The sequence below is a fragment of the Apostichopus japonicus genome, chromosome 19, assembly GCF_037975245.1.
Source record: "Apostichopus japonicus isolate 1M-3 chromosome 19, ASM3797524v1, whole genome shotgun sequence".
NCBI lineage: Eukaryota > Metazoa > Echinodermata > Holothuroidea > Aspidochirotida > Stichopodidae > Apostichopus > Apostichopus japonicus.
In genome coordinates, this window is record NC_092579.1 from 19,052,391 (window position 1) to 19,072,858 (window position 20,468).

At 36.1% G+C, this 20,468-nt stretch overlaps 2 protein-coding genes across 7 annotated transcripts in view; one reads left to right on the forward strand and one right to left on the reverse strand.

Moving 5' to 3' along the window:
- Nucleotides 1-18,345, forward strand: LOC139959855 (dual specificity mitogen-activated protein kinase kinase 6-like). Its single transcript, XM_071957754.1, has 11 exons — nt 1-116; nt 2,540-2,574; nt 2,735-2,804; nt 3,152-3,314; nt 4,351-4,470; nt 5,412-5,528; nt 6,715-6,894; nt 7,858-7,941; nt 8,805-8,941; nt 9,377-9,422; nt 10,245-18,345. Exons 2-11 carry the CDS (start codon nt 2,568-2,570, stop codon nt 10,350-10,352), a joined length of 1,032 nt encoding a protein of 343 aa, XP_071813855.1. The 5' UTR covers nt 1-116; nt 2,540-2,567; the 3' UTR covers nt 10,353-18,345.
- LOC139959851 (cryptochrome DASH-like) overlaps nt 17,529-20,468 on the reverse strand; it is a 12,939-nt gene continuing 9,999 nt past the window's right edge. For all 6 annotated transcript variants that reach the window (XM_071957743.1, XM_071957745.1, XM_071957742.1 and 3 more), the window contains exon 13: nt 17,529-20,131. In XM_071957743.1, coding sequence (XP_071813844.1) covers nt 20,021-20,131 — 111 coding nt within the window. In that variant the 3' untranslated portion in view covers nt 17,529-20,020. The remainder of the gene's footprint in view (nt 20,132-20,468) is intronic.

Here is a 20,468-nt window from a genome sequence, read left to right on the forward strand (position 1 = left end):
CGTTGGGCACTTTGGTCACCTGGAGAGAAAAAAGTGACGTCGTACATAAATAAACCGGCTAAGAATTAAGGGATTTTAAGCTTCAACTAAATCCGTCTGTCTGCAGAACTCACTTGGTTCGTACTTGATCTAACTTTTGATTGCAAATATTTTCTTTATTTAACCATTCATTACATGCTTTATGAAAAAATTCGATGATTTGGTACTCGGACATGGTTTTAGCCTTTACTCTTTACTTTATTAATCATGCAGTCAATAAACATGTTGCTGTTTTAACTGTGTTTACGACGAGTATGGTATTTTGAAAGCTTAGCCTAGGTTAACAACAGCGTAGTACTCTAAACTTATAGTAATGATCTAACGTTAGGCTAGTACTTAGTTGTCTAGTAGTAGGTGTAGAATGTTGAAGAAACTAACGTGATTATTGTTAAGATAGAACAACGTAAGTTTCTCGATCTAATTTAGGTATGGTATCATGTTTGGAATGAGATGTATTTATAATATATACATAAATCTTTATAGCATAGCCTAACTCCTTCATCCATGGCTTGAGGTTGAAGGCCTGATAAAGCACACTTTTGTAAGTGTAGGCCTAATACTTATACAAATTACAACATTGTCTTTCTGCCCGAGAAAGGCCTAACATTAATCTTAGGAATGCTGCACCCATTTGTACTAACCACTTGGTCCTATTTGACAGTGACAGTGGCCTATTCACCTGGCACCGGGTGAGTAAGAGTTTCCGCTCTCACTATTTGCCCAGCAGTGAATAAGGAAACTAGGGTTCTAGGCTAGTCTTTTGTCATTTTATGAGTTACCCTGGATCCCATGTCTTTTAAGATTCTGCTCATTACTACTAAGCCTAATGAAATGTAAGCCCATTCTGGGAAGTTAAAGATAATGGAAATATGGATACGTATGGATTATTCATCGCAAAACATCCCTCTAGCTTAGTCATATACCATTGCACGTGCAAACTGTACTGTAGGCACTGACAACTATATGCGTGCTCACCGTGTTTGTGAAAGAATTGTTTCTTTGCCTGCTTATATGATATGCACTGCCACAAATTTCAATGGAGGCTCTCATGTGATATTGTTGTTTTATTTCATGGTGGGTCCAGTAATGGCGCACTTACACAACATTTGAACTGGCAATTTTTTCTCAAATGTCATATAATATTTATCTAATTCTATCTAGTTTTTCAAATCTTTTAACAATGTGCACATCTATATAATACATATATCGACAAGGGTGTTGATGAAAATGTAGGCAATTTGCCGTGGTAGTATCTTTGCTAATTAATAGCCTCATTGTTATACATACCTACCTGCTGTGTACATTTCTTTTATTCATTTCATTGAATACAAACACTTAGCAACTGATATTATAAATCTCTGTTATAATCCTTTTAATCTTTCAAACTTCTAATCCTCCATCTTATTTCTTATTTGTTCATGCTTTCATGATTGTACATTTTTACGTCCTTTATGTATCATTATTATGTATCCTATTTATAAATTTTGTAATTTATACTGGAATAAAGAAATTGAAATTGATAAGGCAAGCTAACATAAAAACTGTTATTGGATTGTGATTGTTTGGACATAGCTTTGCAAAGTTACATTTTTTTTGATATTTCTCTTATGTGATAAAACACATTGTTGAGAGATAAGCTAACATGCTTGCACACATCAAATGGAAATTTACTATCCATTGCTTAACTGGTAAAATCATGGAATTTCCAAAAGTGTGTCATAAGAGGTACTGCCTCATAATTGTCTTTCTCGACTACATGTACAACAACGTGCAAATTACTTGTTAGTGTCTTATATTTCTTTCAAATGTTCAATTGCTTAATAAAACCGTTCAGACACTGAAATCTATTCAGATACATTCTTGACAATTCCAGTTCAGCTGTGATGTTCATGCCTATCAAATGCGTGGTCAACGACCATTTTACTCAGCTTTAAGATCAGTGTGGTTCATGCTTGCGAACAGTATTGCAATGAGCGAGGCAGTATTCTAAATTTATGCTACCAATACAGTACCATTGATTGAATATTTAAAGGTTCTGCCACATTAGCATATATATCGAGCAATATTTTTTTTCATTTCCATTGGCCTCTTTTTAAAGAAGATTTTAATACATAAAAAAGACAGGCTCTATATCGTTTGATACAGCGTTGTAAGTGTTGTCACTTATAGTTTTGATGCTCTACTTCTGTGGTGCCTTCGATGATCAAACCGTGGAAAATGTTGTAATGATAGGGTGTCATCCACAAGCATGTGCAAGTATGTGAATAAATGTGTATGTCACTTACATCCTGGAAATTATATCATTCACATGTATGTCTGTGCTTCTGGACAGTGAATTAAATGGCAACTTTTCAATTGTTGTAATTATTGAGGCTGCAAAAGCCCATTTTTCAGAAGGGTTATTTCCTTTTTACAACAAAGTTGTAAGAAACAAACTGAAGTATCTTTGCTGTGACATAAAACCTAAGAGAAGTTCTTTTACTTTTTTTCCCACTTGCAGCTAAAATACTGACGACAAGTTTCTAAACATGAATGGTAAGTTCAATAGTCACGTACTTTTAGACCCAAGTATTGTTTATAGTCAATTATCATTTTCATGGATTTTGATAAATTTTGAATGATCGTCACACACAATTATATACATAATTCTACGGCGAATTTGATATGGCAAATTTGATATTTCTCTTTTCTGAAGCACCAAATGGAAGGCGTTCAAGAACGGGCTTAAGAATATTTCCACCTAGTACTCCACAACCACCTGCCAGGTAAGAGGTTTTTTTTCCATTTTTTTTCTGGTTGATAGTGTTTCAAAGAGATTTCCCATTGACAGAACTGAATATGTTTTACTACAAAATAATGCAAAATACTGCCTTATAATGAATAAATGTCTCATTCTAACACTGCAATCGATATGATCAAACTTGTCATATAGTGTCATGCAATGCATTCTACAGTCTGTCATTGAATTTACTCAGTGTTCCACAAATTTGACATCAAAAAGCTTTGTTGGCTCATTCATGTAATACCTGCCTATAATTCATCATACTTTGTAGGAATTGGTTACGGCCACGACGTTCATGTATCTATTAAGATAATCCGTTTATATTTTCAGACCTCCAGAAGAGGTTGACAGACAAGCTAAGATTGTCAGCAACGGGAAAGAATATCCCCTGAAAGGGGAAGACCTCTCAAAGATCACTCAGCTCGGTATAGGAGGTTATGGAGTGGTGGACAAGATGAAACATGAGCCTAGTGGAAAAGAAATGGCAGTGAAGGTCAGTAGCATGTTATCACTTTGTATGCTCGATGGGTATGATAGGAAGGGGACATTGATCCGAAGGGGTCAGTCGAGGCACAGTGCTGACAGAATGTAAGCAATTATTACAAGCTAGGCTAGTTAGATCCAAGTGAGCATATGTTCAGGAGACAGGAAGTTTGTGCCATTGGTTAACACCCAAGCTAGACTTTTGACATTCGTTTTCCACTTCCTAAGGATTCATTTCCATTGACTAACTGCTAAAAAGTTGTGGATCAACTCTTATGGACTTCTCTCCTCCAGTCCAAGAAATGGTCCATTAGAGCATCAATAATCTCAGCCAACGTGACCTCTCCAGTCCCCGATTTATATCTTCACATTTTGAATGTCAATTTTGAGGATTTCTGTACTTCTCTTATCTTCAAAAAACTTTTGAAATTATCAAGCTTCAGTGTACAACAAATGCTATCCATCATTGTATCTGTGCATCAGATCTGCCTCTGATATAGGATATGTGTATCTCTTGAATGCGTAAAATCAAAAGTGAAATTAACTACAATGACTGACGACCAGTTCACAACTTTTGTCGGATGCTTTCGGTTATTGTTTCATTCAACCCTCTTCAGCCAATTTTTAGCTTTCATTTTAAACACAGGATATATAGTATTCTAAACGGAACATGTGAATCTATTCTAGATCCTACTACATGACATTGCAAAAGTTGTTGGTTACAACTCCTCTACACTAAACTTCTCAACTTCTCTACACTAGATATAAATGTAAATGTGAATGAAAATGAAAATGTAAATAAAAATCCAAAGCCAAATACCTTGACACAAGACAGGAAAATGCAGGCAGGGTGGTGGCAGGAAGGGTGGGGTTAGGGGGCAGGGAGGTCCAGGAGTCAGATCAGTTTTCAGTGGTGTAGCAGTTGCATAATGTGGCCATATATGATGAAAAATCATTGCTGCAAATCCATTCAGGGACCAGAACATTTTGCACAAATATTCACTTTTTTTACCGACGTATTTCTCACTTCTCTTTGACCCTGACAGAGAATCCGGTTTCAGGTTAATACCAAGGAAGACCAGAGGCTGTTGATGGATCTGGACGTATGCATCAGGAGCTCAGATTGCCAGTACACTGTCCAATTTTTTGGTGCCTTATTTTATGAGGTAAGATTTCTCAAAGATTGGTCACATAAGTATCAATTAACGTCAAATTCTCAAAAATGTGCTGAAAAGTGTGTTGTATTTTTTAATTTTGTTTATTAACTTTGTGCCCATATTTAGCATATCTATCTGCTTTTTATTTTGGTGTTATAGTATATTTCCTTGTAAAAAAAAAAAAAATTGGTTAGATTTGTTTCGTCAAATTTTAATTGAAGTAGTGAAGCAAAACTTTGCCCATATTTCTGTTACATGTGTTTTATGCTACTTTTGAAAGTGTCCGGCCGAACCAAATGTCGAGAATTGGATGAAATTCATGAATTGTTCACTCAGTAGACATTGATTGGGTGGAAATATGTCGGAGGATGTTTTTACTTTGCTTAATTCCAATCTTATTTAAGAATTACTCACATATGTTTGAAAACCCCCAAAAAGTACAAAAGGAAAGTACAATTGAACACATTTTTTTTGGTTTTTGTGCTTCATTTTGGGGTTTTTTGGGGTTAACAAACCACCAATTCAATACGCTCACTCACAGTATATTTCATGCTGTGTGGTGTTGAACTGTTGATTGGTGCTCTGTCAAAGTTTTTTTCCTCTTTTTTCGTTTGTTTTTGTTTGTTTTTGGGACTATGACATAAATTCTGGCTAAAGTCATTCTTTACAATCCTGATTCTGATTATCTATTCCATGTGTTACTCTACAAGATTTTCTTTTGAAAATTGTCCCTGTCGATAATAGCTCTGCAAGGGACGAAATAACTGGGTTCGCATAGCAATTTGCTACCCAAGAATTGCCAGTTGCTAATCAATATTACTTTTGATTAGCAAAAGATGCAGTACCTGCTAATGCTAATTGCTATTTCCAAGAATTGTCGAGCAATTATTGCTAATCAATTCTCTAAAACTATTTCGTCCCTTGTTCTGGTAATGCTTCACTTTTAACAGGGAGATGTCTGGATATGCATGGAGGTGATGGATACGTGTTTGGATAAATTCTACAAGGCAGCCAAAAAGAGAAACATGCAGATGCCAGAAAATATACTCAGCAAAGTAACATATGCAGTAAGTAAATCTTTGATTGACATCCGTGTAAAATTGTTCAATTACCCAGGTGGGAAATTAAGATGGCAGATAGTGGAACAAGTGGGCAAGGGGTGGTGAAAAATGGGTGGGGGAAGGGGGAGGAGAGGGGATGGATATGTTTACCAGTTTTGAAACATCGCTGAAAACATATTATTTTAGAATTGCCTTTGATGTTTGAACTGTACAGTATTTTTGTATCACCTTAGCTTTAATGTATTTTTCTATCCTATTATAGGTTTTACGGTGTATACCTTTTAGGCGATATTTTTGTACTATTTGCTTTTGAATGTTTCCTGTATATTAATTGTTTCCGGTTTATTAATTGTTTCAATTCCTGTAAAGCTCTTCGAGCAGTGTTGCTGATGAACGCGCTATATAAGTACTATTTTATTATTTACCGTTTCTAATTCTTTGTTTGCTTATATCAGAGCAATGCATAAGGAAACATACTTCTCATGTTTTCTGGGAAACAGGTAAAGTAGGGAAAATGGAGAAGCTTTTTTTGAGGTCTTAAAAGCATTTAATTTGAAGTGTTGGGTCTGGAAATGTGAGGAGAAATCCTTTATATTCATACCAAAAGAATCGGCCAAAAGATCACGTTTGGATGTATAAACTCTCTTTGTGAAATTTCGCTATTTACAAGACCAAATAGCTGTTTGCATACATGATATAAGAGTTACAATTGTTACGCCTTCTATAGGTTAGCCTAACATTACTTCCTCATTAGCGTGTAGGCTTCATAGTACACTGGTAATACATGTTGTGGTCTTGAAAAAAAAACCCAAAAAACAGCATGGAAACCATGTTGAAAATACTCAGATAGTTTAGTTAATAACATATCTAGTTTCGCATTGCAAAATGATCTCCAAAGTTTTATATTCATAACTGGTTTACATTGGGACTGTTCTAAGGATGTTACTGGTGTCAGACAACACTGTTGATAAGTGGGGGTGTACTTTTTAGGTTTGCTATTGCCAGGCCGTCACTGTTGTAGGTCATTAATGTTTTTGCTCGTTACTGTTGTTAGACTTGACTGTTGTTGTTATTGTTGCTGTCCTCTATCCTAGTGTCTCTGTTTAGACGATCCTTTGTTATACAACAGTATAGTTATGCTATCAATTTAACAGATCCATTTGCTTTTATTTATATATTTTCCTCTCAACAGACAGTCAGTGCCCTCCACTACCTCCAAACAGAACTTAAGGTCATGCACCGAGATGTGAAACCCTCCAATATACTTGCCAACAGAAATGGCGAAATCAAAGTCTGTGACTTTGGTGTCAGTGGTCAGTTAGTCGACTCCTTAGCTAAGACGATAGAGGCTGGTAGTAAACCATACATGGCTGTAAGTATATCAGCTACAATGAACTCGCACTCTTTATCACAAATCAACCTGGAGATCCTTCATAAAAGTCTTTGTTTTAAGAGTAGCTGGTTAATTTTCATGGTCGTATTCCACTTTGTTAAAGATTAACAAAACCTGACAAGATTTGACTTGTGAAAAGACATTCTTGAGCAGTGTTTTATACTGAGCCTTTGTGAAGTTGTTTTTTAAGTGAAACAGTCACAATTAGTTTGTTAGTCACTGCAGTGAATGATGGTGACTGTAATGACTTCAGCTTGATTCTTATATGCAAAATACCACTTTGAAATATGAAAACTATAAACAAGTTGCATGTTGTATGCATAATTGTACTGGACTGTTTTGGAAGCATGAAAATAATTGTTTTTCATCACACACACATATGATTGATGGCATCCTATATGCCCAACAAGCTTGTTATGACAAACTGTTCATCCCACTCTCAAATCGCAAATTTTCTTCAAAGGAGAGGGAGAGATGCAGTGTCAGACTTTTAAACCAAAGAGATATGGTAACCATAAGTATAGATGTCATAAAGATGTTATAAAGATAAATCGAGACTACAAGCAACAGGAACCTGAATTTAAACAAGAAACCGATTAATATGTCAGCAAGAAAAATTGTAAATTTGTTTCCATGTGACAATTTTCATCTTCATGAGACCCCATGACATCAAATGCTTGTTTGTTTACTCAATTCAGTTTGAAGAGTCATTTGTAAGAAGTACACAAAGGAAAATAACATAAGTTTTCAAGACATCTTTCTGTCATTTGAATAGAAAAGATACCTCAAATCAAATCACTTGAAACACAATGCGCTTCTATAAGCGCAAAAAAAGGACATGTTTAAAGATTGTCTCCATGATGTTATCTTTTAGTCTCTGTAGCATATTTCTGGATAGCTGTTTAATCCCTTCATTTGCGTTCTTTTCCCATTTTGTTGTAGCCGGAGAGAATTGATCCCACCAATCCTGCTAAAAACAAAGGGTTTGACATCAAATCTGACATATGGAGTCTTGGAATAACCATTGTAAGTAGATGTAGATGCAAATGTTTGATCTGTTTCCTTCATGTCCTTCCCCGAACTCCCCCTCCACCCACCCCCCTCACCCCTCCCCCTCACCCAACTCCGTAAAGATAGAGTAACGTAAGCCTGAGATTACTACTTTGTGTGTTTGCTTTACGCAGCTGATGGATTGCTCCTTTGCAGCAGGTTTGCGTAAGGAAGAATGCATCAGTCTTAAATGCTTTGAATTCATAGAGAGTTGAGACGTCTTCTTAGCATTTTTTTCCCACTCAAATATAAGTTCCCATAAATTTCAAGCCAGTGACCTCAGAATTACAAGTGCTGGTTCCTTGAAACTGAGCTTTCCGACCCTTAGTTGGTAACGATCCCTTTACACAACCATTTCTCTGCTGGGAGGTGCAAATCAGAAGCGACTTTACCTTACATACATTGTAAACCAAGAATGACTGTGAGCACAGACAGGGCTCGTAGCCATGAGGTTAACGGTTTTGAGACCTGTTTAAGCAATAAATTTGTCTGCATAGTTTCCCGGTTAAGTTTCAGTCCATGATTAACTCAGAGGTAAGTTGTATGGATAATAAGTAACATTTTCTGTTTGATTTTGACAAGTTATTGCCCAGAAAGTTCATTCAACACACAGAATCCCACTCAAACATCGATCTTAGTACTACATAAAACATATTTCTTTTAATATTAAATATTGAAACTTGAACATCTTGAGCTAACCAAGCTGGAAAGTTGAAACTCAAATATTTTATATTAAAAGAACTGTTTTTTGTTAATGAGATTACGACGAGTAAAATATCTTGAGCCTGTTGCTTCAAAGCTGATATACCCTCACACTCCTTTTTGCCTCTCTTCACTAGATGGAGCTTGCAGAGAATAAATACCCTTATGAAAAATGGCCCACCCCTTTTAAACAGCTGCAACAAGTTGTAAAGGAACCATCACCAAAACTTCCAGGGACCTTCTCTTGTGAGATAAGAGATTTCTTAGACCAATGGTTAGTCTGACTGACATTTCGTTTTTGTTTTTCTCAATGGATTTTGGTATTTTCAAGTTGGTTTAGAAAGTTTTCACTGTTCTGGCCAAGTAATTATAAAATTTACAAGTAATGGCTTGTCCTCAATCCAAGAAAGATTTACTTTGGTGTTTTTAATGTTTGAATTGATTACTGCTTTATTTTTTTTAAACTTTTTTTAAAACTTTTTTAACATATCAAAAAAATCCCAGAATATTGCATCCAAAAAGCTTGAATATAAAAAAATGATTTTGTGACAATTGAGATAATTATTCCCTTTTCATATCTTGGACTTGATAAGACAAAATAATGTGAGTTTTTAGGAAACTCAAGAAAACTTAATTTCCTCCATAAAAGTTTAATTAATTTTCCCAATTTTGAAATATCTTTGGTTTCATTTTTTTCATCCTTTACTAGCTTACAGAAAGATGCAAAATTAAGACCAAACTACAGAAAACTCTTGGTAAGTTTTTCTTTTCTTTTCTTTTTTAAAATCATTCTTATGTCCTCTTTCTTGTTTCTCTGGAAAAATGTTTTATACTGTCCCTGGCACACTTTTAGTACGACACCCAACGTTTTTAGAGAGATAATATTCTAGTTACCGAGTTTGATCTGTAAGGGAATATTGCCATTTTATGCATTTTTGAAGTCAAAGTTCATCCTCGTAGCATACAAGGCAAAACATGAATTCAGCAGCTGGCAACAACAGAGGTAATGATGTCATCAGGAAACTTGAAGTGAATTTATTTTTTCTAGTGATATTTTTCCATATTTAAATCAGTTATCGACAGTGGGAAATAATAATTCTACAAAAGAGTTGCATTTTGATGAAATTCAATATAACAGAGAACATTGCTAGCTAAAGCAGACATTCCAAATGTATCATATTTGAGGGATAAATCAACAAGAAAGATTTCAAATAGGAATATGAAAACCTTAAGGAGCATCTCTCCCCTGAGGACATCACAGACCACCCACCGTGGTCCAATTTCCTAGAGTAAGGAAAGGATTCTCGCAGTAAAAAATAGGTTTCATGGAATCAGCATATTTTGAGCTAAGGGCATGATCTCGAGGTGGGGTTTCAACTAATAGTGCAGAATATTTTTCTCATGGTAATAATTGTTTAATTCTGTCTGACGCCCAAATGTCCCTTAAAGTATCCATTGTGACACTGATTAAGACAAGTCTTATAACACATATATTTTTGTGCTCAAATTGTGCAGTAAGGTGGGAGATGTTATACAAAGTTTATTTTATTTTTCTTAATTTCTTTTCCCTACCACAGCAACACCGCTTCATCACAAAGTATGCAGAAGTCACAGTTGAAGATATTTCTCAGTTTATAACTCTGGTACTGGATAGCCCAACAGACCAAACCGGTGATCAGGGATAAATCAAATGACAGAGACATAATAACTCAATATAGATTTAGCTGCATTTCCAAAGAAACACATCTTTCCACGACACATTTGGCAGGTAACATTTTAACGGAAATAAGTTTCTACTCCATCAAACCGAGGAGAAAGGATCGAGAGAAAATAGGCAGGGAAAAGTTTCAGCTCTGGCTTCTGTTTTGTGTTTAGAGATTGTTATTTTTTCACATTTTGTGTGGCTACCCTGTCATAATTTGCAGTCGGAGATACAGGTGTTAAAGGTATCTAGGTGGCTGGCAGGATGTTTTGTCACCAGAGGAAGGCAAACGTTTGCAATACCATATGCCACCACAGATGCATTAAATTGGCGATAATATCACAAATTTGTTGGATCTCGCATCGACGTGTCGTTGGCTCGGAACAGACGTCTCACGAAGAAAGTTTCCCAGTAGGAGTGAACAATCTAAATGTTTCTTTTGAGTATTGGTTTCTTCTGAACTGTAACCTTGGTGGCTTAGTCAAGCAAAGACATCTATTGTTTTTTGCTAAAACGATAACATATAATAGTATTTTTTGGTTCAAGGCTGAGAATGGTGAACAGAATCGAGTTCAATCAGCTGAATAATTTCTCACTGAATCCAGGGTATTAAATGGGCAGTTTTAAGAACAGAACGATAAAAGGATTTCAAAGAGGTTGATATCGGTCGTTAATAATCGATCGTTCCAGTCGAAATAAAGAAAGGTGGTGTCTGTTGTTAGGTCATGTGACTTGTTTATTCATAGCAAGAATGTTATCATCAAAGTACCTCTTCGCTTATATATTTTATAGTCTTGTGTTTTAATGTAAAGCTGTACTTTTTTATCAGTTAACAAGATTATAGCTCCACCAGAGTCTAAACTGACTTTATGTGTACAGAAAATGAGTTCTTACAATGGAAGCCCACTCATTGGACACTATTGCCATCGATTTTTTTTTGCTTCATTTGCATTCACAGGTTTCACATTGAAATGAATGCTAAGAGGATGTTTCTTGGTTTCTTTCACTATTGTCCAAATAGTGTGATGTCATTTTTAATTTTTAAAAAAGGGGGGGGGGGGAGAATGGGTGATGGAAGTACATGATGTAACATTACAGTCTGTACATTGGCATTTGTGTTTGGTTGTTGATAAGTTCAAAGTGCAAAGAGTTTTCATTTTTGGGATTATTTTTTAATAAGCAATTAAATGTCCTACTACAGCTATTCTTGGCTAGCACAGCTATTGGAAAGCATAGCTACATGGGTGCACAGCTACATGGATAGCTCACCTATATGTACAGCCACAATGTTAACCCAAGTAAATTGATAGCTCAGCTATATGAATGGCACAGCAACACGTTTGTCCCAGCTACTAAGTAGCCAGCTACACGATAACTCAGCTGTATATGGTGAAGCTACAGACAGGTATAGCCCAGCTACTTGGATAGCTCAGAAATGTTAATAGTACAGCTTCATTAATAGCACAGCTACATCGTTAGCACAGCTACATCGTTAGCCCAGCTACATCGTTAGCCCAGTTACATTTTTGTTAGCCCAGTTACATTGTTAGCCCAACTTCGTTGGTAGCAAGGTGTATGAATACCTTGGTTGTATTTAGTACAGTACCACTACTGGACAGCCTAGCTACATGAATAGCCCAACTGCAGGCACAGCCCAGCTACATGAATAGCCTAACTGCAAGAACAGTCCAGCTACATAAATAGCTCACTGCAGGCATAGCCCAGCTACATGAAACCCAGCAAGCACAGCCCAGCTACATAATAGCCCAACTGCAGGCACAGCACAGCTACATGAATAGCCAAGCTACAGGCACAGCCCATCTACATGAATAGCCCAATTACATGCATAGCACAGCTATGTAATAGCAAAATTGCTTGGGTTAACCAGCTATGTGGATAGCTCTCTCCATTTCCTTCATTTGAACAATAAGATAATTTTCTTCTTAGAGTAGCAATCAAGGAATTGCAAAGTGGACCTTCAGAAAGGAACAAGTTTAAACTTTTTAAAGTGGATATATCCTTAAAAATACCAAAATTTATATTTTTGCTAAAAGTAATTGTAATTAGTACCTGGCTTTGCCTGACATGTGATGTATGTCTTGAGTTTGCTTATACCTGTCAATCTGAAATTTTAATCAGCTTCTTCCATTTCACATCCAAAGATGGTATATTCGAAATTCTGCAATTTCCAATTCATTTTGCATTTGGTTCTATATTGCATTGTTTTAGCTGCAAATTGTGACAGAATGTTTCTTCTCTCCCTAAAATCGGTGCGATCAGCTGGTCATCAGCAGAAATCATTAGTTACCAATAATTAACTAATTAATCAGTAATAAATCCATAGTCTTTGTATGCAATTGAGGATTAGTCTTGGCTGATCATTAAGTTCTGGGAAAGTGCAGAATTATATATATACTAATTTTGTGAACACTGCAAAATTGCTTTAAAGACTTGCTATTAATCTCAACAAATATGACACACAATCTTGGACACTTTAGAATCTGTCTTTGGGCATTCTGGTCTGAGTCAAGCTAGTGTAATATCATGAGGTGGTTTTTTATGTAATCTTTGTACATCTAGGAAAGGGGGAATGTGGGGGAAGGGGGGGGGTGGGAGGGAGGTCCACTTTACTCCCTATCCAAGAGCAACCTGAAGAGCTCGTCATCAATTACTGGTTTATAAATAAGATGACAATATACACCAGTTAACACTGTTGATGCCATTACAAAATAAAATCAGCAATTGGTCTATAAATTTTTTAAATTTATTGTCTGTTATAAGCACAACAAGGCTGACTTTGAAAAATTCCTGTTGTACGTTTTATTCATACTACAGTCATTCAATACTAATGCCATTGTTCAAAATAATCAGCCAGTTGGCATAATTTCCTGGTGCTAATACCACTTGGTACTGTCCGCCCATGTCATGCTTCAAAGCACTGGTATTGACAGTACGAGCAGTTCCTAACCTTGCTCCGATCCTAATGTTAATACCACTATGTACTGTCCTCTCATATCATGCTTCAAATCACTCATACTGACAGCATGAACTGTTCCTTGCCTTTACCTGACAGAAACATGCTGCTTGTACTGTCAGAACAAGTGCTTTGAAGCAGGACAAATAAAGTACAGTACAGAAAACTGGTGTCAACAATATTGAAATATGAATGTTCCGTCAAAATGTTAAGTGCTTTCAGTAATGGTAGTAGCAATTTTCAACAAAATGATGGAAGTCCTTAAAACTTATTTAGTGCGGAATTCAACATTGTGCTGCAAAATGACAAAAAAATGATTATTATTTATCAAATGTTATCAAATTTAACAATTGCAATAAATAAATAAATTATGCTCACATCAGAATGTAGGATTTTCAAGGTTAGCGCAGCCAAGTGATTCATTACTTGCAAACTAGTGCAGAAAAAAACATCTTTACATTTCTGACGGCACCTTAACATTTCCATACCAATTGGTAGAAATATTTTCCTAGCTAAAAAAATAGCCCTGGAACAACGCTGTACCATACCACACCCACGCAAATTTGTACAACTTTTAACACCACTGCATCGACTCACACTATCAGGAAAAAATGATAGTGATAGACACTATCAGGAAGGAATTTAAAATTTGAGTTATTAGGTCCCTTCTTTGAAGAGTTTGCCTCTCATAAATCTCATTTGCCAGTCAATCATTGTTCAAACAATATTTGTATTACAAGTTTTGTATCATTTTTTACATTAATTTAATACTCTATCATTGTGCGTACCTCTAATTTTGTCTATCAGCAGGGTATTATCCAGACATTATAGTGCAGTTTTTGAATTGGAAGACTTTTTATCAGGGAGACATTAGAACTGCACATGTGTATTAAGTGAAAGTTGTACTTACGGAAGATCACAAGAAAAACTCACCAAATTTTCACATTAAAGTTTTGTTTAAAAATCTTCCTAATACCTGAAATATATGGTAGAATAAATATTTGAAAAATCACATAAATCCTTCACCATATGAATTAATATGCGAGATCTAGATAGTCAAGCAGATCACTCCAGTGGCTGTTCCAGGATTTTCTGGAAAAGGAAGGGGGTGGGGAGGGGCAGGGGGGAGAGAGGGAAGATTGGTAACATGTAAGGAATACAGATGAATGCATAAAGCCTACTAAAAATGTTTCCTCTATGTACTTCTATTTTGATCAAACTTAGATGTTTGTAGATTATGTTTTAAGTGCCAAAAGTAATTCAGAAAGGGGTCTTATCCCTCCTTCCTGAACACTGAAAACAAACAAAAACTGAGCAAGTCCTATCATCTCCCTATAGGTATTATGCAACATACATTTACTGATTACTAATCATGACACAGCAGTTTGGATTATCATTAGTGGAGTTGCATCTCTATTATAGTTCTCTTGAATAAAATTTTTTAGTTTGTTTTCAAAAGGTTCCTTACTGATGGACAGTAAAATGAAGTCAGTGATTTTGTTGTTGTTGTCAATCAAGAACTACTTAGGTCCTAAGATTGACATTTCATTATTATTTATTTTATCTTATTTTAATTGTTATATTTTTCATCATTTTAAAGCAGTTTATATTCTTTCTCTTTAATAATTGCCAAGACCAGTCTGTTTTTCGAAAGTTTTGAGCTGTCGATATCATACATCAATTAGTTGGATAGCATCTGAACCTCTCGAAGGTAGGGTTACCAAATTTCTGAACCCAGCTCCCCCATTCGAAACCACCTCAAAAAATGCCAACAATCCAATGCAGGTCCCGCCACATCAAGACCATTTTGAGGTGATCATATTTACTCTAATTGCTTTGCTTGTGCAATGTACCTCTTGAATCATTACATATGTAAATCACTGTTGATGGTGGGAGGGGGGGGGGGGGTGGGGTGGGGGAGTGGAAAACCTACTTGTTATTCTGCATGTCCCTTGTGATGCTGATCAAGCATGTTACAGATTTTTGCATGGATATAGGGTTTCCAATGTTGTAAATGAATTAGGTCACTAATGATACAGTGTATATCCATACTGGTAATGCATAAGGCAGGATATAGTAAACCTAGTTCTGGTATTTTAATTAAGTAACATGACTAGAGAGTGTCTTCGAGATGCTGGCAAAGTACAAGCTTGGTATCCATGGATGTGTCAAGCTAAGTGGTGCAATAAATAATAATATAAAGCAATGTCCTATTCTGTAAAATAAACAATTTTGAAAGTAAAAACTTTTAATATTGATTTCTTTAACTGAGAAATATGAGTCAATTTTGAGAATGGTGTATGTCTCTTGATGAAGATTGACAGAAGGTACTCATTTTTAACGAATAACGTAATAAAGTGTGATTCCTGTACATTTTATGTTTCAATGATGTATTTCCAACTAAAGTCATTTCATAAACATTCATTGGTTGCCCGATAATTTAAGGAGTGGCATAGCTGCATGGCACAGCTCCTCTTGTCCCAGGTCTTCTCTGCATAATTTCACAACTTCTCTCACTCGACATTTTTGACAAGTGGTGTTAAGCTGGTGTCACATGGTTCTTATATCAAGTCGGATGGTGCCACATGGCGCTTATATAACCAAGTGGGGTGGTGTCACATGTTTCTTATATAATCAAGTTGGGTGGTGTCACATGGTTCTTATATCATGAATTTGGGTGGTGTCACAGGGTTCTTATAGCATTAAGTCTGGTAGTGTCACATGGTTTAGATATCAAGTTGGGTGATGTCACATGGTTTTTATATAATCATGTCGGCCGGTGTCACATGGTTCCTATGTCATGAATTCGAATGGTGTCACATGGTTCTTATATCATCAATTTGAATGGTGTCACATGGTTCTTATATCATCAATTTGAATGGTGTCACATGATTATGATATCATGAATTCGGTTGGTGTCACATGATTCTTATATCATGAATTCGGTTGTTGTCACATGATTCTTATATCATGAATTCGGATGGTGTCACATGGTTCCTATATCACCAAGTCAGGTGGTGTCACATGGTTCCTATATCAAGTCAGTTGGTGTCACATGGTTCTGATATCAAGTCGGGTGGTGTCACAAAGTTTTCATATCATCAGTTCAGTTCAGGTGGTGTTTTAATAAATGTGGTCTCACTGGATGCCTACCTGGGATATTTATGTAGTATGTAGCACATGCAATGGTCATAATGGTATACAGATGCAGATCATGGGAGTGGATAAATATCAATGGAGGTGGCATGAAAACTTTGCAGAAAAACAATTCCATTTAAGGATCACTTCAGCCTAGATGTGCGACAAGCCCAACACAATTAAAACTGTGTGCAGGGTTTGCTTTTTTCTTGTCTTCTGTATGTATGTCTGTCTGTTGTCTTTAATGATACACAAGGAGAATATCATAATACGTACATTGAGTAATCTACATGGTAGGTTGCTCACAAGTCTAACATGTAACACCTTAACAGCCAACAATACATTATTAGAGCAAGATTGTTGTCAAAGCTTCCCTTCCAGGCCAGGCATAAGCCTAATAGGAGGACCTTGACCTAATCTGGCCCACTGGCCACCTTTTTGGAACCTCTGCATTAGTGCTTGACGTCAATATGTCTGCTATTAAGCATTTCCGAATCGGGAAGAGAACATTGATATACCATAAAATAATATTCAATGTTAAATTTTGTATTACAGAGGTATTTTACATGGCGGCAGATAAACGTTAATGCAACAAGCTACCCTTCTTCAGCCAGTTAGGACAATTTCCTAACAATGTTAATACCACTGTTTTACTGTCCTACTATATCCTGCTTCAAAGCAGTTCGTACTGAAAGTACAAACAGTTCCTAACCATTAACAATGATAGAAATAGGATATAAATACTGCTCATACTGTCGATAGAGAGTTCTTTGATAGGAGAAACGAAAAAACAGTCTAGACAATATTGGGTGTCCCGTTCAATGATAAACGAGATAAGTCAGGCGCGTAGCCAAGGTGGGGGGGACGAAGGGGGCAGCTGCCTCCCCCCCTTTGAGCATACTTTAAAAAAATTTTTTTTAATGTTTTTATGATATCGCTAGTAATTTCAAGAGAAAATAGAAAATTGCCCACATTTTCGCCCCTCCCCTGGCAAATTCCTCGCTACACGCCTGAGGTTAGTTCCCTTGATTTTTATCTTCTCTATCACAAGTTTATTATGAGATTATCTGATTCTAAGGACAGCTGATTGTGTAAATATTCTTGACCATCTTTGGGCTTCTTATCGATTTAGTTGAGATTTATGTCTATTTTAAGACATCACAGATCATCGTATAGGTTCTCAATTTTCTTTTGTACAAATAGAAACTGCAATAATTTCTTTATTTAATTTTTTCATTGGTTCGGTGACACTTCGAACCAGTTTTAATGGCACATAACCTTGACTTGCGTCTTTCACGTCAATAGCAGACCTGTACAGTTTAGAGAAAGCCTCATTCATTACGTGACCAGATTCCAATGACCACATCTGCACCAGATGCTATTATTTGACTTTTTGGATGTTCGTTTCTAATGATTGGTTACTTGAGTCGGCAGGATTTGAAGAAATATGCCTGTTTCATGGATCCTAAGATAATTGAAGGGTACAACAAACTTATTGATCCTAAGATAATTGAAGGGTAATACAAACTTATGTAATGTTTTTTTCTTTTTCCTTTGTTGGTTTTCAGATAACTTGCCAACTTTGAGCAAGTCAAGGTACTTGTGGAAGTACAAGGTTGGAATATCAATAAATTTTCTGCAAACTGAGTTTCTATGACAACTCCAAGTGTTTTACAATGTAAAATGTTAAGTTCAGTATAAATTCGATATGCAAAGTGGTACAAACAAAACAAAATGGTTTCTATATACACAGACGGACAGGGTGATGTCTGTCTGTTCGTTATGAACTTACGATGAGAGGATAGTTTCATAAAAAAGCATGATTTCATTCATTTTTCTTACAAATATATGGTTGGTAGCACACTATGACTTTGTCATTTGAATATTTCATGTATATATATATTATTTGGGGGGAGGGGAGGAGGGAGGGGGTGAGAGAGGGAGGGGGATAAGCATGTTTTATTATTTTGCCCTCTTTTGTAGGATAAATGCAGTGACATCATATAATCTCGCACTGAAAAGATTCTTTCCATCGTTATAGAGAATTAAAGGTAGCAGTTTTGGCCCCAGATTTTAGCATGCCTAAAGTTATCAAAAGTAACCTACAGGCCATTCTGACCCCCTAAAAATCGGTTCTGACCCCCTCAAGTATTCAGAGACATGGAGCAGCAGTTACTTAGACAATGAAATATCTCAGTGCTCAGGAAAAGTGGTTTCAGGGTGGCAGCATAAAATAGCCCTTGAAGTTTCAACAGGTTTTTGACAATAAAAGATTGAACATGCAGAACCTTTATAAAAATATTTTTTGAATGTAGTCATCTTTAGCTAATAACAAGTTTTAATTCGATCATTACAAGGTTTTTAATGGGGACCCTTTAACAACAACAAAAAACCAGCAGATGATATCAGAATTTCATAACTTCTGGCCACAAATCTTATGGTCCATAATTTTAACTAACTTGATCAAGGCCCACCCTACTCCCCACACCCTGTTCCTGCTCCCCATCACCCCCCTCCCACACACACCCTTTACCATCCCCTCCCTTTCATGCATCTGTTTTCAAATGACATTTTAAATTTATAAAAACTCCTGATGCTCTCAGTGAATTACACAATTTTAAAGGTAGGGGAAGGTGGTGGGGTACGAGGAAGAAGACCAACTCTTCTGCCTACTCCCCCCCCCACCACCAAGTCCTAGTATGAACACTTTTGGACTGTTATTTGTTCATTATGGAGCTGGGTCCTGGTCCAAACAAACAGCTTCTTGATCAAATTCTTGTTGTGAGATGCTCTAAGATGACAAGACCAAAAAACAAAGACAATGGAGATAAATTTGCTTGAGGTGTGTAATACTAGTAACATAATTAATTACAACATATCCTTAACATTACAAAAATAATACTGCTCCTGCAACAATAATGCTGTTTCTGCAACATTAATGCCATTCTGCAGAAATAATGCTATTCTGCAACAACAATTCTGTTCTGCAGCAGTTCACTGTATCAACAAGCAAAGAAGAACATGAGTAAATGTATAATATATACTTTTATCCTTTTTCTGTAACAAGGAATTATTTTAAAGTCACACACGTTCTTTTGTTAGCAAATGAAGTATCTTTAAGTCACACACATGTTTTGTCAGCAATGAGGTATTTCGAAGTCACACATATTATGTCAACAATGAGATATTTCACAGTCACACACTTTTTTCAACAAAAAGTCACACACTTTTTGTCAACAAAGAGACAATTCAGTCACACACATTTTGTCAACAATGAGAAATTTCACAGTCACACACACATTTTGTCAGCAATGAGATATCTCACAGTCCCATACATTCTTTGTCAGCAATGGGGAAGTTCTCCACAGTCATACATATTCTTTATAAGCAATGAGGTTTTTCACTGTCACACTCATTCTTTATTAACAATGAAGTACCTCACTATCACACACATTCCTTATCAGTTAATGAGGTAGGTTACAGACATACATTCCTTATCAGCCTACTTTTCTATTGTGCCTCACAGGGACGATCAACCACTACTTCTTCTGGCTGCTTGAGAAGTAGAAGTCCATACCTCTCTGCTTCCCTCTACTATGCCCTCCTTTGCCTCTTCCTCCACCACTGGCACCCCTATTACCTCCTTTGTTCTAAAATGACAAAAGAAAACAAACAAATTTTGAAGACTACAATAAAAATTAGAAGTTGAAAAATATGATGAAACACAAAGAATGATAAAAAGAAAATCCATGGACCAAATGACATCTTCATACTTTGTCATTGCTCATTTAAAAATACAATTTTATCTATTTCATTTTGGCAAGGAAGGCAGTATTGCAACTATTCTGTGTTGTGTCACATAGGGGACTCCATAAGGACCAGTGCAATTTTATTATACCTTTTTTTTTCGACCTAGAAACTGTTAAGTGAATCAACAATTGAACGCATAGAATTGATCTCAACCGTCTTTCAATAAGAAAAGTTTAC

Excerpts from the sequence above, each read along its gene's own strand:
- LOC139959855 (XM_071957754.1), top strand. Across the intron at positions 2,805-3,151 it reads ACTCCACAACCACCTGCCAG|ACCTCCAGAAGAGGTTGACA; the intron begins GTAAGAGGTTTT and ends TTATATTTTCAG. Across the intron at positions 6,895-7,857 it reads GTAGTAAACCATACATGGCT|CCGGAGAGAATTGATCCCAC; the intron begins GTAAGTATATCA and ends ATTTTGTTGTAG.